Source organism: Micromesistius poutassou (assembly GCF_964030765.1).
Source record: "Micromesistius poutassou genome assembly, chromosome: 6".
NCBI lineage: Eukaryota > Metazoa > Chordata > Actinopteri > Gadiformes > Gadidae > Micromesistius > Micromesistius poutassou.
This window is the reverse complement of record NC_140276.1, coordinates 5,716,144-5,730,640: the sequence shown is the minus strand read 5'-3', so window position 1 is coordinate 5,730,640 and position 14,497 is coordinate 5,716,144. Positions and strand designations below refer to the sequence as shown.

General features: G+C 43.8%; 1 protein-coding gene and 1 non-coding gene across 5 annotated transcripts; both read right to left on the bottom strand.

Annotated features, from left to right (window-relative positions):
* Positions 1-194: 194 nt before the first annotated feature.
* Positions 195-11,584, bottom strand: cstf2 (cleavage stimulation factor, 3' pre-RNA, subunit 2). Of its 4 annotated transcripts, none has more exons than XM_084469903.1 (13): positions 11,318-11,584; positions 11,032-11,110; positions 10,425-10,594; positions 9,546-9,682; positions 8,969-9,088; positions 8,359-8,472; positions 8,102-8,204; positions 4,094-4,193; positions 3,522-3,718; positions 1,764-1,891; positions 1,325-1,399; positions 958-1,098; positions 195-501 (listed from the first exon to the last, which is right to left on the bottom strand). In XM_084469903.1, the coding sequence occupies exons 1-12, from the start codon at positions 11,397-11,399 to the stop codon at positions 976-978; spliced, it is 1,428 nt and encodes a 475-aa protein (XP_084326029.1). In that variant the 5' UTR covers positions 11,400-11,584; the 3' UTR covers positions 195-501; positions 958-975. The 4 variants fall into 4 exon arrangements, with proteins under 4 accessions (XP_084326029.1, XP_084326031.1, XP_084326030.1 ...); XM_084469905.1 differs by having other exon boundaries at positions 4,094-4,112; XM_084469904.1 differs by having other exon boundaries at positions 8,102-8,201.
* A 625-nt stretch (positions 11,585-12,209) lies between these two features.
* On the bottom strand, positions 12,210-12,282 carry AC3HAE_019442 (transfer RNA valine (anticodon UAC)). The gene has a single exon. It is a non-coding gene; the product is annotated as a tRNA-Val (tRNA).
* Positions 12,283-14,497: the final 2,215 nt, after the last annotated feature.

The window sequence follows — 14,497 nt, the reverse complement described above, 5'->3', positions numbered from 1 at the left end:
TGGAAACTGGCTTATATTTGTGCTCAATCACAGGGATTTCCTTGTGTGATAACAAAACCGGTCCAAAGTGCATCCTAGCTGTCACGCAGTAATGCCGTCATTGTCTCTCACTCTCACACACACACACCACTCTTTGTGATGAAAGTAATTAAACAATCTCCTTGATTCATACCAATACAAAAGACAGTTTCGGGTAAAGTTGAGGTTTCAGTTTTTATTGATGAACCGAAGTTAAGACAGTTTCTACAGAAGAGGAGAAAAAAAGGACTTAAAGAAAATGACCGCGGCAAGATAGTGCTAACTGAGTTTTGGTCGGCCGTCCCACATGTCAAAGTCCACAAACTTCCCCTTCAAAATCTCTGTCCAGGATCCAAAAAAACAAAAACCAAAAGGACCCAAAAACAAAACAAACCTATAAAATGCAGCCCATCAAGCATGAGCATCCGCCTTCAGACCGGTTGGACATCACATCGACACAAAGAGACGATTATTTTTTGTAGCCTGAGAAAAAAAAAAGAAAGAAATATATAACAGACGAGACAGAAGTATGTGTAACACAGTATATTTGTTATACAGACATCTCCAAGGGATAGAAAACATGACAAAGTGCAAGCACTGATTTCCACCATTGTCCCTATAAAGGCTACATTACAGACCGGCTGAGGCAGTGCATGAGGTCAAAGGGAGTATTGGTGCAGAGTTTGCAATGTCTGGTCTCACTAAGAGAAATATGAGCTTGGTAAAGGTCCCAATATACTCACACAACACACTCCAATGTGTCCTTTAGTGCCTTCAATGGCACTAAAGGACAAAAATGGCCAGTTTGAGTACCAAATCTAAGCTCTGCATTGGGCTTCAATCACCACAGTGTGCGCGGGGCTACTCAGCCAAACATTACCCACACATCCCTTTACCTTACGTTGCTAATGATCAGCGCACAACCACAAGCCCACCTACCGTGGGCAAGGGAGGAGGTCAAGGGGCTCCAGCTGTCTTCTGGATCTGCTCTTTGAGGATGAGGATGCTCTGTCTCTGTTCGGGGGGCAGCATGGCGATCTGTTCGGGGGTGAGCTGGAGCACTTGCATGATCAAGGCGGCCTGCAGGAGGGAGAGAAGAAAACCCAACCCCAAAACCGGATCAGTCACAGCTGCTCCCGGGACGTAACGTAGGCCACGTGCAAGCTCAGACTTTGTGTCAAGTTTGCCGCAAATTGAATTGTAGTGTGTCAAGTTTCATAAACATTTCTAGATCACAAAATAATGAGTGAATAGGAGGAATGGTATTGACAGAACATAGGACGGGGGAGAGGGCGGTAAGGCCTACCTTCTCCTGGTCTTGTGAGGAGACCTGGCTTTGGCCCGGGCTGAAGCCTCCTCCAGACTGTGGGACGCCAGGACCCTTGAGCAAGGCAAGATAAAAACATGAGCATCAGCTAGCGGTATTTACCCTACGATTCTTTCTAGAAGTGGTGACGAGATGTGTGAGAGGCACGCCCACACATCTGGAAATACGAAACTGTAATATTATTTTGCAATTGATGTTAGCGAAAATGTTTTTTTGCAATTTGTAGCCATCCCCTAGCCGGCTGCGTTTCATAATACTTTTGCATCTGTTCTAAACCATCGAAAGGGAAGGCTACTTTCTATTTTGAACTCTGATCATAAATCATCAGGAGATCTCAAGACAGATCATCCGGAGAAAGGGCGACATGATCACTGATGCATTTGACAAGCATAACAATTAAGACACTTAGTGCCCTTACCGGTCTTGCAGGTGGAGGCACGTTGGCAGCCATGTTGTGTTGACCTTGTCCCTGCATTCCTCCTCCAGCGATGGGAACCCTCTGCCCGGCCGCCGGCCCACGGGCATCCATGGCCCTGGGGTCACGACCTGAAACGAGGACCCCGGTTATGGTGGTGCTCAGGACGGGACCCGGAAGCTGAGGGCCCTTAGTCAAGATGCCTGAGTTAAATGCCACCCCTTCTTGTGACGTACGTCGCTGAAGGGGAAATGCTTTATAAGTGTGAGGATTCCATGCTTAGGTTGGACAGACACACGTACCCATGCAAAAACAAAAGGGTAAAAAGAAGGGAGTTTCTATACTAGTTTTTCGACTATGGCCTTAAAGAGCATGTTCCTGGAACATTCCTGGAAACCACAGTGCTTGAGTGCTTGATGGAGACCACAGCTGATTGTGGTGGATTAGACCTGAATGCAATGAACCCGAGCCAAAGTTTAACACGGGAATCCTTTCCATTTCCGGAGAGACAGGCATTGACAAAGACTTCAAATACCAACCGAGGGTGAGACGGTGACACGACGGCCCGACGGAGGCATTCCATACTGTGAGAGAAGGTTGCACGTTGCGGATAATGCAGTAGAGGCGACAGACAAGGTCAGCATGCCGTGCATGATCTGCTCATTAAGGACTCGTGTCCACAGAGCATCTTTCTCTGGCAGAATAGCGCTGGCAGGGCGCCGAGGAGTGGCGGGAAGAGAAAAAATAAATAAAAACACGCTGCAAGCAGGTTCTGTTCCTATGACAACATAACAGTCGCTGCACGACAGACCAGCGTTGTTAGCTTTCTTCTTTATTATCTATATTTGTCATATCCTCCATTATACCTGTTTACAAGGAGCCCGCCCGGGTCTACTATATTATGGGTTGCCTGGAAAGGAGTGGTGACCACACCAGTACCTTACTGGAAAGTTGAGATTGTTGGGAGCAGTCACACAGAAAAGGCGGAGCGCTCTGAAAAAGCGTTTGGCTGCAGCTTATTTCGTCAAGGCGGCCACGTTTGGCTAGTGCTCAGAAGAAACATGAGCAAGGGCCGTAAGACACATACAAGCCTACACAAATATAAGTGTATCACAATGTGGAAAAATGATTAACAACCCCATTACATTCAGCCATTTAGCCCAGGTAATGAATGATGCAAGGATATAATCTAACATCAAATGTCAGACGGCTATGCACAACCCTGCAGCTATTTATCTACCGAGTTAACAAAACTTATCAGTGGTGTTTGATTATAGTCTAAAGGGGACGGGGACAGTGGACACCACATGGATCAAACTCCATTTTAAGTGTTTTTGCAAGCATTTCTTTTAGTTTGAGTGGTTGGGGTGCATTGAAAAACAAATCACTGTAAAAGGGGTGCCGTGGTTTGGAAAGGTTTTGAGAGGACTTTGGCGTCGTATCAATGCAGCCGCAGCATCAGTTTTAGCAGAAATGCTTCAAAACCACAGTAAAACCTAAATGTGCACTGTTGGGACTTTTTTTAATCAGAGGAAAAGAAGTCAGCCGTATTCGCTGTTTTTTCCTACCGGATACGGAAAAAGCTCCATCAACTTGCTCTGTTGGGGACGTTACGTTAACCTGATTGGCTGGAAGTGCAGTATGTCAAAGCATGGCTTCAAATCAACTTGCTTGGAGCAAAAGGCCAGTCCCAGGTATAGAAAGGGTACTGAAACAAGACACAGGCGCTAGACTCTCAGAAACCAGGCTGACCGTAGCTACCTCTGCTTTCTAGTGGTGGGCCGCGGGGCTCCATCATGGGCGGTCCTCTGGGGTCCCCCATCATGTTCCTCTGTTCCCCCATGGGTGGACCTCTCATATCGTGGGGGGGCCCCCTCATGTCTGGCGGCGGACCACTGCCCATTTGGCCCATGTGCATGGGCGGAGCCTGGTGGGGTGGCGGGGGTCCCATGTAACCACTGCAAAGACACAAGGGGGACAGGTGATGAATGTCAGGGACTTTCTCCAAAACATCCACTAATAGCATCACTGCACCGCATCAGTCATTGAGGGGAATAAATCTACGGCGCGTCTGGTTCAAATGAATGAAAACCGCCCTGGTTTAGACCCTCGCATCACTTCAAGTACTTTAGTCTTATTTATTCATGTGCAACTGGGACGATGTGCGTGCGCCATGTGAGCTGAATTGCAATGCATTTGTTTCAAGAACTGAGGGCAAGCCTCTGATTTTTTTAATCAGACTTCAAGGCAGGAACGGAGTGTGTGCACGGGGGGGGGGGGGGGGGGGGGGGACTTTGTGGTCATGTGGTTGCTGGTGAGGCGGCGGCTCTTACGCGGCCTCGATGACCTCTCCTGTGACAGACAGAAGAGTGCCGCCCCGGGGGTCGTTAGGCCCGTCTCCCAGCAGGCCTCTGGGGGGCAGCCCACCTGGCCCTGGAGGGGGAGACGCCAGGATAGATATACCAGTGAGTCAGTGAGTCTCAGTCGCTCTCACACAAAGCGAGGCCGTGGCCCAGAATCTGAGTCAGAAAGCCAAACAAACAAAGTTGGTGTCACTGGAACTTTTGGGAGGATTAAATGAATAGGCTTGGTGTCAGACTATTATCTATGCTACATACTGGTTAGTATACTGGTTAGACCTTGAACGTGGACTACTTACTGTCATAGGACATAACTTGGTCCCGTTGATACAGCTTTTGTACAATGCAGCCTTAATTTTTTTTGTCAATGTTGAACTTTAACCATTTTAAGAAACAAGACACAATAATGTGTAACATTTCAACTCGCTTGATGATACAAATTACCTGGACATATCTGTAGTGAATGCTGACAGATTGTGAATTAATAATGTTACCAATAAAATCCCATCACCAATATATTCTGCAAAATATGCTGACGTACCTCTTTCTACTAAATATGACACCTGAAAAAAATAGTCATACGGTTGAATGCTATTTAACCACAGCAAGAAGTTTAATGTTCTTCTACTGTAAACGTCCACAGCACCAAAATTAAGATTGGTGCTGAGAGACGATTCTGTGGATAACATTGTGGCTTTCGATGGTTTCACTGGGGAATTCAGATCCAACATATTGATTTGTGCTGCCCTAATCTCATTCAGGGCCACAGTCAGGACTATAGGAACATAGCGGAAACAACATCTGATCCAACAATTAAAGCCACACACACACACACACACACACACACACACACACACACACACACACACACAAATTCCTGTTCAAAGCATCCAACAACAGCGCGTCTAAACCATGCCATGTAAAGGATTCACTGGCAAATTCTTAAACTTGTTTCCCCACCAAACTAAACCACCCGGGATCTGGCTCCGTGGACAAATGATCTCAAGGCAGCGGACCATTTTTCGGGAGTCAAGTAAATGGACAGCTGGAGTAACTCTTGAAAGAAAAAGAATGGTGAGGAATCAATCGCACTCAACGGAGCACAGCACCGAGATCAAATACTTTGAAGAAAGAGAACATGGCTCGAATTGATTTCTACCTTTGTAGTTTTTTTCTCCTCCATGGACACGCGAGTCGATTCCAGAACACAAGCGGTTAAATGATTCTCACCTTTAGAAAATATTATAACATGTTTGGCCTTGCGAGCTCGTGTTACCCATACAAGCCACATGCAGACAGTGCAATCAGATACACAGGTATACTCATCTGAAAATAAATGACATTAATTGGATGTTGATGAAAGAATGATTGCATGCATGTAATGAGCTGAATGAAATTGGCCCTAGATAAGTTCTGAGAAGTATATGGCTTAACGATACAAAGGAATCATTGTCACGTTTTAGTGACACTATATGGTTTGTTTTCTATCTGAGTCACTACTACTCTAACAGATTGATTGCTGCTTGAGATGGAAAAGCAGAGGTAAAACAAATAAGGTGACAATGGGAACCAAAAACAGCCGTGTTGAAAAACTGGCTACCGGCCGAACCCTGTGCTCATTAACCTGAGAGTCGCACAGTCATCTGTTTCACGGCATTCATTTCATTTCCGCCATTCCGCCATTAAGGTTTTCCAGGAAGTTTAAAAGGTCAAAGCCTTTTGGTGAGATGGGCTCAATCTAAAAAACAACGATGAAATACAATCACTTTGTTGTTCTTTAGTAGGCTTGGATGGTATACCAAGGCATTTAGAAATACCGTCAAAAATACACAAACACTCCTTTCTAATCAACTGTCTTCCAAGTGAAGCCGTCGATCGAGCACTCCTCCCTAGAGGACCATCCTTTGGTCAATATTTCTACAGAAAGGCTAATTACAAAGATGGTGCAATTTGAGTGGTTCGCTATCTCGGGATATTGGGCAATATATATATATGTTTTCATCCCACTTGTCTCGCCACTCTAATAAAAACAAATAAATCCCGGCAAAAAGTGTTATGTTGTTTATTTTTGGAGTGTTCACGTGTAGTATATAGTAAAACAATTATTTGCCGAAGGCAAAGTGAATAGTATACTATTATACTATTCACTTCGCCAAATAATTAATTAATTATCCCATAATTAGTTAACTATCCTATGAGCCCAGGAGCTCTTTAAACCCAGCAAGACTTGTCTCAGTACGCTAATTGAATTACCAGACACGCAGCATTGTAGGCTAGACAATATCACTTCTATCCCCAACTCACCTTCACAGGTTTTTTTTTATTATCCATGTGTTAATTTTTCACAAATAACCTATACCCCGGGTGAAATGAGTGGGAGGCGTGAGGGTATGAAGTTATAGACACCGCCCGAGCCTACGCTGCAGTGGCGGAGACGCGAGCTAGGGAGGTGCGGTTAGTACCTTGGGGCCGCTCGGCAGCGGCCTGAACAGAAGCTCCTGTGGGAGAATGCTGGAGGTTCCCTGAGCCAGCGTTAAAGCAAAGAGAACAGCAGACAACAGACTCAGAGAAGAGAGCAGCAGACAAGACTCAGAGATGAGAGCTCCACTTTAAACACACACACACTTTTTAGACATGCACTCGCTGTCAGGAAGGGGAGAACTTTGTGGAATGGAGTTACAAGGAGTTATAGTGTCGTTTGTCAAAGTTTAGACGTCATAAAGTCAAGTTCAACCCATGGAACTGTTCCCTCCATAACAATTTGGTCAGTAGAGAAAAATAGCGAGAAAAACTATATATTTGAGAAAAAGCGATGGCCATGGTTAAAATGTTCTATAGTGGAGGGTTAAATGGTTGTTAAGCTTTACTTGTACTTAAAGACCGGGTAAACCAAATTCAGTATTTTTCTTCTTATCATATTAATTAGGCCTTAAATGTGTCCCTCAAAACATGTAAAAAATATTTTTCCCATTCATCATTTCCTTGAGGAGCTAGGCCTCAGAGAATGTTCTGTGTGCAGGTTTAAAATGGGCGGGTCTACATCTAAGACCGCGTTACGTAAAGCGGTCATACTCACATAAACCCGCCCCCTGCTGCCCTCTAGGTATAAATACATTAACCGCGCACTAGCATTCTGTGGTTTCACCCGTCTATGGTTTTACCGCTCACGAGTCTGGTTTGAATTGTCAGTTTGCAGTTGGCTCTCCGGTGATGGGCGTGGTTTCCTGGCCTGCAGCGCACACGCCCCCACCGTCCTGAGCCAGGGATTACTGCTCATTTTTCATCAACTTTGAAGCATAATTTTATATACTTCGCGATTTTTTTAGTCCTTCAAATTTGGCAGGGTGGTTAATAATATATTTTCCTGTGGTATTATAAACTCAAAACCCATAATTATTTTTGGTTTACCCGGTCTTTAACAAAAGACACCACAGACACAATGCTATGTTGCCACCTAGTGATGCAACACAGTTTAGACAAGCACAAAGCATGCTGGCAAACAGCAGACATTTACGCCAAAACTCAAAAGAAACACAATCTTACTAAACAGGAGAAGAAATGCCAGATAAAAATGTCCTCAACGCGACTATAATTGGCTAATGATCATTTTAAATTTAATTAAAAATTTAAAACATTCCAAATTATTAACTATATTCAACAGTTGCGTCTACAGTGACCATTTTACACAAGGAAGACAAGTTTAAGTAAGGAAGAGGCCTTACTCTCAAGAAGATTGTTCCCATTCCTGTTCTCCAGCCAATGAATCAATGATAATTACCTGACTATTATAATTTCTCAAACCCAAGAGTGAAGACAAACTCACTGCTATATTAAGTTATACAGCTGGTTCTTTCAATTATTAACCTTGGTCGGCATGACATGAATACAAAAAAGGCTTAAATAGTTAAACGGTTAATAACAACAATACACTCAAACATAAGTCCTCAATATCCAATACATATAGTACAGCGTGGTGGTTACCTGGTGGGCCCGCGGGTCCTGGTCCAGGGGCTGGCCCGGAGCCCCCACCCATGGGGGGAGGCTGCATCATCTGAGGGGCCCCGTTCACATGCATGCCCGTCTGCTGAGGAATAAAAAAAAACACAACGAAAATATGATTAAAAAAACAACATGAAAAAGAGAACGAAAGACAGAACCTCATGTTAACTACTGCCTGTCTGTGAATAGAGAGGGAATGAGGAGGTAGGGCTAGAGGATGAGAGAGAGTGAGGCGTCACCATGGGCAGTGGCTGGGGCAGCGGAGCGGCCACCTGGGCTGCAGGAGGAATGGCTGCTGAAGGTCCCTGGTTGGTGATCAGAGGCGCGACTGTGTTCTGCCGGTGGAGCATTTTCTGTAGGAACAATGGTCACCAGGTCAAAACAAGGGTCCTCCTCCACTATGGGAACCATCTACTGCTGCATTAGGACAGCGCATCAAGCAAGAACACCATGGCTTTGGTCCCACTGCAAGCCTGAGAGCTTGATTCTATTTAGTGCTCAGAGTGAATGTTGAGCTGTTCACATGATGCATTTCAGATTCCAGTGTGACCCGCATGCGCAAAATAACAATAACAAAATCTGTTACACGCAACATGAATAGATATAAACACTGAGGCCAATGAAGTCAGTGTTAACAGTTACATTTATAAGTTGATATGCAGAAGTGTGGATGTAGACATTCAAAATATGACGTAAAAAAGCCAAACCAATTAAACCAAATTGAGCACTAAGGCAGGGGCTTTGTGTGAGCAAAGCTTCCCTAAGAAGGTAGCATTCGATTAAACACTACATCCTCCAGACTAGGGCAGGAATAAAGCAAAAGAGCACGACGATGACCATCCTTCTCACCAAAGCAATCTCGGGATCCACAATCCTCATGACCACCTGGGCCTGCAGCAAAGCGTAGGCCAGCTGAGGGTTCTGCAGCAGCATGTTCCTCGCCTCTTGGGGACTGTTTTGGACACAAAGCTGAAGAATAGTGGATGTTTAGAGGGCAGGACTAAACGTTAACGCCCCATGAACATGCAATGTAATTTGAATCGTATAAAACCATCTGTGAGGCTTTGGGCTTCGGAATGAGACTGCGTCTGAAATCAATCAAGTCAGCTTTATGACTTTAACTCTACATGACAAAAATAGTCTCATAAGGTCTATTAATTAATGATGAATTGACTCATCTAAAATGTTAAGCGGAAGTACACAGCCACACATATTTGAGATCTCTGAGTAATAATATAATTAAGTCAACTGGGATATTTACAGTGTATGAAGGGATTACTGTAAAAAATAAAAACATTGCATCAGCTTACTAAAAGCAGAGCTCTAAAAATAAATAAAGGGCATCCGATGTCATACGTGAAACAATGCAAGAACTCCACATCTGCTATTTTCGCCCATCCGTTATCGCAACATGAAACAAGCGCACCTTCATCTGTTTCATGAGCTCAAACATCTGCTCTGGGGGCAGACTGGCCACCGCCCTGCTGATAGACTCTGGAGCCTCGTCACACCGGACATTGTCCCCGTACGGGGACTCAATGACGGGTGCACCGGTGCCCAAACCTAAGCATGAAGGGAACAAAGAGGAAAAGTCCCGGTAAGATTAGATAAAATGTAATAAAGGGGAGGGGGAAACCAAAATCGTTTGAATCGTCTTTTTAAACGTGGTAGTAAGTCTAACATATGCCAGGTGATGAAGACCGTCATTAAAAGAAAACTGGAGTAAGTTTTTGCCGGTCTTTCAAAAACTAGTTTGTGAACGTTCCACTCTGCTCCAAACGCAGGTAACTATTATTTTAATAATTATTTTGTGACGTCAAAGTGCCTCGTACTAAACTCTTCGACATCACGTGTAAGGGACACTGGGGGTGAGGTGTTTGTGGACCTCTGTCTGGGCAGCGGTTGATGTTGGCGGTGTCCGAGAGACGGTTTTGCTTCGCCAACACTTTTAGTATAACACTTGTGTGTGAGTATGCACAGCTCCGTCTTGGAAGAGTGTTTGATTTTGTTGTTCCGAGTCCGAGAGAGTTATGCTTCTGGACACCTATAGTATAACGCCTAGCGCGTTTCATATACAACAACGCTCATTATAATGCACATCCACAACGACAGTACTAAAATAGTATCACAAAGTTGCCTTGGGTACAACAACAATGTGTATAACACATTCTAACCCTCCTTCCTGAGACACCCCCTTTTTTTATTTAAACTAAAACTTAAACTCATACCGCAAGCATTAGAAACAGGGGTTTCAATCACACTTTATTCCGAAGATGAACAGACAGAACAAACAGTTGATGCTTACTTTTGAGCTCCTCTTTGTTTTTTTCACTGGCAGCGTTGTCGACACGGAGAGCCCGGCCACTGAACTCTCGCCCGTTGAGGTTCCGCATGGCGCTGAGTGCCGTCTCCTGGTCCTGATATTCACAAAAGCCATATCCCTTGGGCTTTCCCGTTTCCCTGTCGTACACCAATCTAGAGCAACAGAGAGTTTAGGTTACTTCTTCCTCACAAGGAGACTTGTGTCTTAGGGGCCAGATCACACAAACCAGCACCTTTTACACTGTTTTACACTGTCAAACCACTTTTTTTATATCCCAGTAAAAACACACATGTACAAATTGGACTGAGGAACTGAGTGCTGTTTGTCATACGACTTATTATTTCCGGTAGGACAATTAAGGTGTTCTGCAAGCAATCGATATAGGTAAGGGCTACTTCTATCAGGTTTATACATCTATATCTTTATATCTTAACACACACACACACACACACACACACACACACACACACACACACACACACACACACACACACACACACACACACACACACACACACACACACACACACACACACACACACACACACACACACACACACACACACACACGCACCTTTGTATTACTCACCTAAAACTGACAACAAGTCCCACTTCGGAGAAGATGTCTTTAAGCTGCTCCTCCGTAGCTTCATAAGGAATATTCCCAACTACAAAAAATAAAAGTGTAACGTTATATTTCATATTCGTGTATATTTAGTTAATCATGCTTGTTGACTAACTCCATCACTCTCTGTACCTCGTTAGCTAGCAGCACAACGTTAGCATGCTCGGTAGCATGCTCCCTTGGCCAAATGCTTATGTTTAGTAAAATGATAATGACTGCATCATACGCCAAGCTACATAAAGAAACTCACCAAACACTGAACGCAGTGAGCGGTCGACGGCTGGGTCTCTGTTCGCCGCCGCGGCGGCAACTGCAGCCGCTAGATTCGCCATTTTGGGGACAAAAACAAGTGCAACACAAGGAGGAAGCGAAGGCTGCAAATCAAATCAATTTCCGTTTTCACATTTGTCGACCAAGGACAAAACGCTGAGAATACGCAATGCACAGTTATAAACCTATACTGCTAAATCCATCAGTGAATGACCAACAATACAATACGCTTCAGGGTTGAGATACATGTAAAACAGTGCCGTTGCATTGCACAATGTGGTCAGGGCAACGTGGTGATGAGGTCTAATGCGACACTAGGTGGCGCTGTTTCCCTCTGTTGACCCATAAATCCTGCGGACTTCTTATAATAAAAAACTGTAACGTTAAACTACTGGAATACTTTTTTAAACTAGTCAGGTTTAATTGCTTGTACTGCTCAAACTGCCCGGCACAAGACGTGTCTACAACCTCAGCTTTGTGACAAAACAACAGAACAGGTAAGTTATTTAATTGACTAAATGAATCACATTTCTTGCTAGCTACGCTAATTAGGTAGAGACACAAGGTGAGTTTAAAGACCTATACATCGAGTGTATTTTCATCACACACGCTGCAGTATTCCTATCCCGTATTTTTAAGAAATATATGTCAATTCATTACGTCGTGCTCAAAATATTACATATTACAAGTTCACGCGTGTGTGGGTCGGGACAGTAAGGCTACAGTTTAGTTATAAAGTAACGTAATAACCCGACTATGGTCAAACATAGTCTACATGGTTTAATAATAAACAATGTCATCGTTTTTGGCAAACGTGTGAAGACGTGTTGAAACTAATGTTCACCGGGAAAACGGAATAAACTAAAAATCAATGGTTCCACTGGGGCTCGAACCCAGGACCTTCTGCGTGTAAAGCAGACGTGATAACCACTACACTATGGAACCAGTTGTTTAAAACGAGTGTTTCCAGTGTTTATAAAGGCAGCACGTTGATCCGTGCGGAGCCGCGTTACGTTACGAGGTACTGCCGGACCGTGTAAAAAACGGCCATTACGGACCGAATAGGGTGGAGTCGCGTTTTTTTTGTTGTGTAAGCGCGCTACATTGCTGCACGTTAGGTGTTCACTCAAATCAGGTTGTCGGTTTTCATTGAAGAGGTTCGTTCCTTCATCTTCTTGAGAGTTGTATTAAATCCCTAAGGATAGCATTAGGTCAAAGCCTGGGCTGTGCCGGGCAGGACAGGGTGGTGCTGGACTGAGGCAGCCAGAGGAGAGGCTGTTTTCGTTATGACTTCTCGTTATGACTCTGAGGTCAATTTAGTTTGAACTTCCACTATTTGAGCAAACAGAAATCACAGACAATACCCACTTGAAAGACTACACTCATTAAGATCGATTTGTTTGGTTATGATTTCCTGCAAAACATTTTTTTTAAGGAGTGGTCTATTCCTAAATCCTCCAGTCTGGGGGAGACAGGGGTACCTCTACCTGCTGTTAGGGCCAATACTACTTGTTCGATTTTGCGAGTTACGGTTGAAATCCACGAAATTTGAAGTTTATAAATGGTTAGGTTAAGGCTTGTCTATTAGAATGATGAAGAATGTTATTTTAGGCCAAGTATTTGCTTGGGGTTGGATTCTTGTGTTTGGTGTGGTTGGAGGTCAGAGTAAAGATCTGGGCAGCTCTATTATCACTCATAATTTCTATGGCACATTACATTACAGCGCAATGCTCAATTCAGATTTCTGTTCAGCCTCGATCTCTGGCATGACCAGATGTCCGATCAGAGGCCCACATGCAAAAGTGTCAGTAATGATTTTGAAAAGAGCCAATCCATGTGTAATGAAGGTCCATGTGACGCGTGCTGTCAACAGTGCTAAACACAATTTGGATCTTCGTGATGTAGCCACCCCAAAACAAAATCTGTTTTGGGCCACTGCAAAGTCCGCATGGCCTTGGGCACAGAGGGTTCATGCTCAGGCAGGGCCACCGTGTATTTTCTAGCTTGTATAATTCCTCATGGTCCTTTGCCGTGTTTTGTCTAATATAGTTTATTTTGGGAACAAATACAATTGACCAACTACGGATTACGGTATTAATTTTAAAACATTTCTGCCAGACAATATGTTTGTTATTGCCTGATAATTAGTTTTATTTGTTGTTTAACTCGTACTTGAAATCATAACACATTATATTTTCTTCATTCAAAGAATAGGCCTACTCTATACTCATGCAGCGGAAATAGCTTTACCAAACAATAAATGTCTGGATTGGAAACAAATTCACCAAATGTTAATAATCTATAGCCAATTTAAACATTATTGCTAGCTGCCTGCTTTCTGTCAGGATTTATTATGTTTTCCTAATTACTTAAGCGTCACTGCACACTGCCAACAATTCTGCTTTTACATGAATTCTGTGTGAGTCTGTGACACTGTAATGTGAAATATAAAAAGATTAAGTCTATAACATTTTCATCAATGTATTTTCAAAAATGTACTGACCGTGGGAATGCTGCAAAGAATTAGTAATAGAGGCTGTAGATCATGCAACATACAACAATCGAGAGGGATAAGTGAACCCAAAACGTATCCTTTAAAATCTCATAGTGTGTGAATGTGAACTGAGACAGGGGGTTCACTAACCCCTTTCACACATGTAGTCTTACCCTGCAATGTTCCACAAGATTGCCTGTATGGGGCCATGCGTGGATTGGAACAGGGATCGATATTCCGGGAAATCTGCACCGGCAATATGCCTGCTCAGGAGGTGGTTACATTCGTACACTGTCTTTCACGTATAGCAAGCATACCGATAACAAGACTCAGCTGAGGACATCTATGAAATCGGCGAGGTGCCAATGCTTATCCTGCAACACAAATGCATCCTGTTGATCCAATAGTAATAGCAATACAGCTTCTTATTATTTTCGTTTGCAAACAAGTTCCCTTTTTCCATCATTTTTGGAAACAGTCCCTAAATAAGGGAGCTCCTCCCAGTGTTGCTTGGCCCATATTCCGGCATTGATATGCCATGGGCGCAAGACAGAAATGTTCCTAAATGTAGCTGCATGTGTGAACAGTGTAAATCACTAACAGTGCCTGCAATGTTATCCCAGTAATTTACCTGGAACTATGTGTGAAAGGGGCTTTACACTTCCT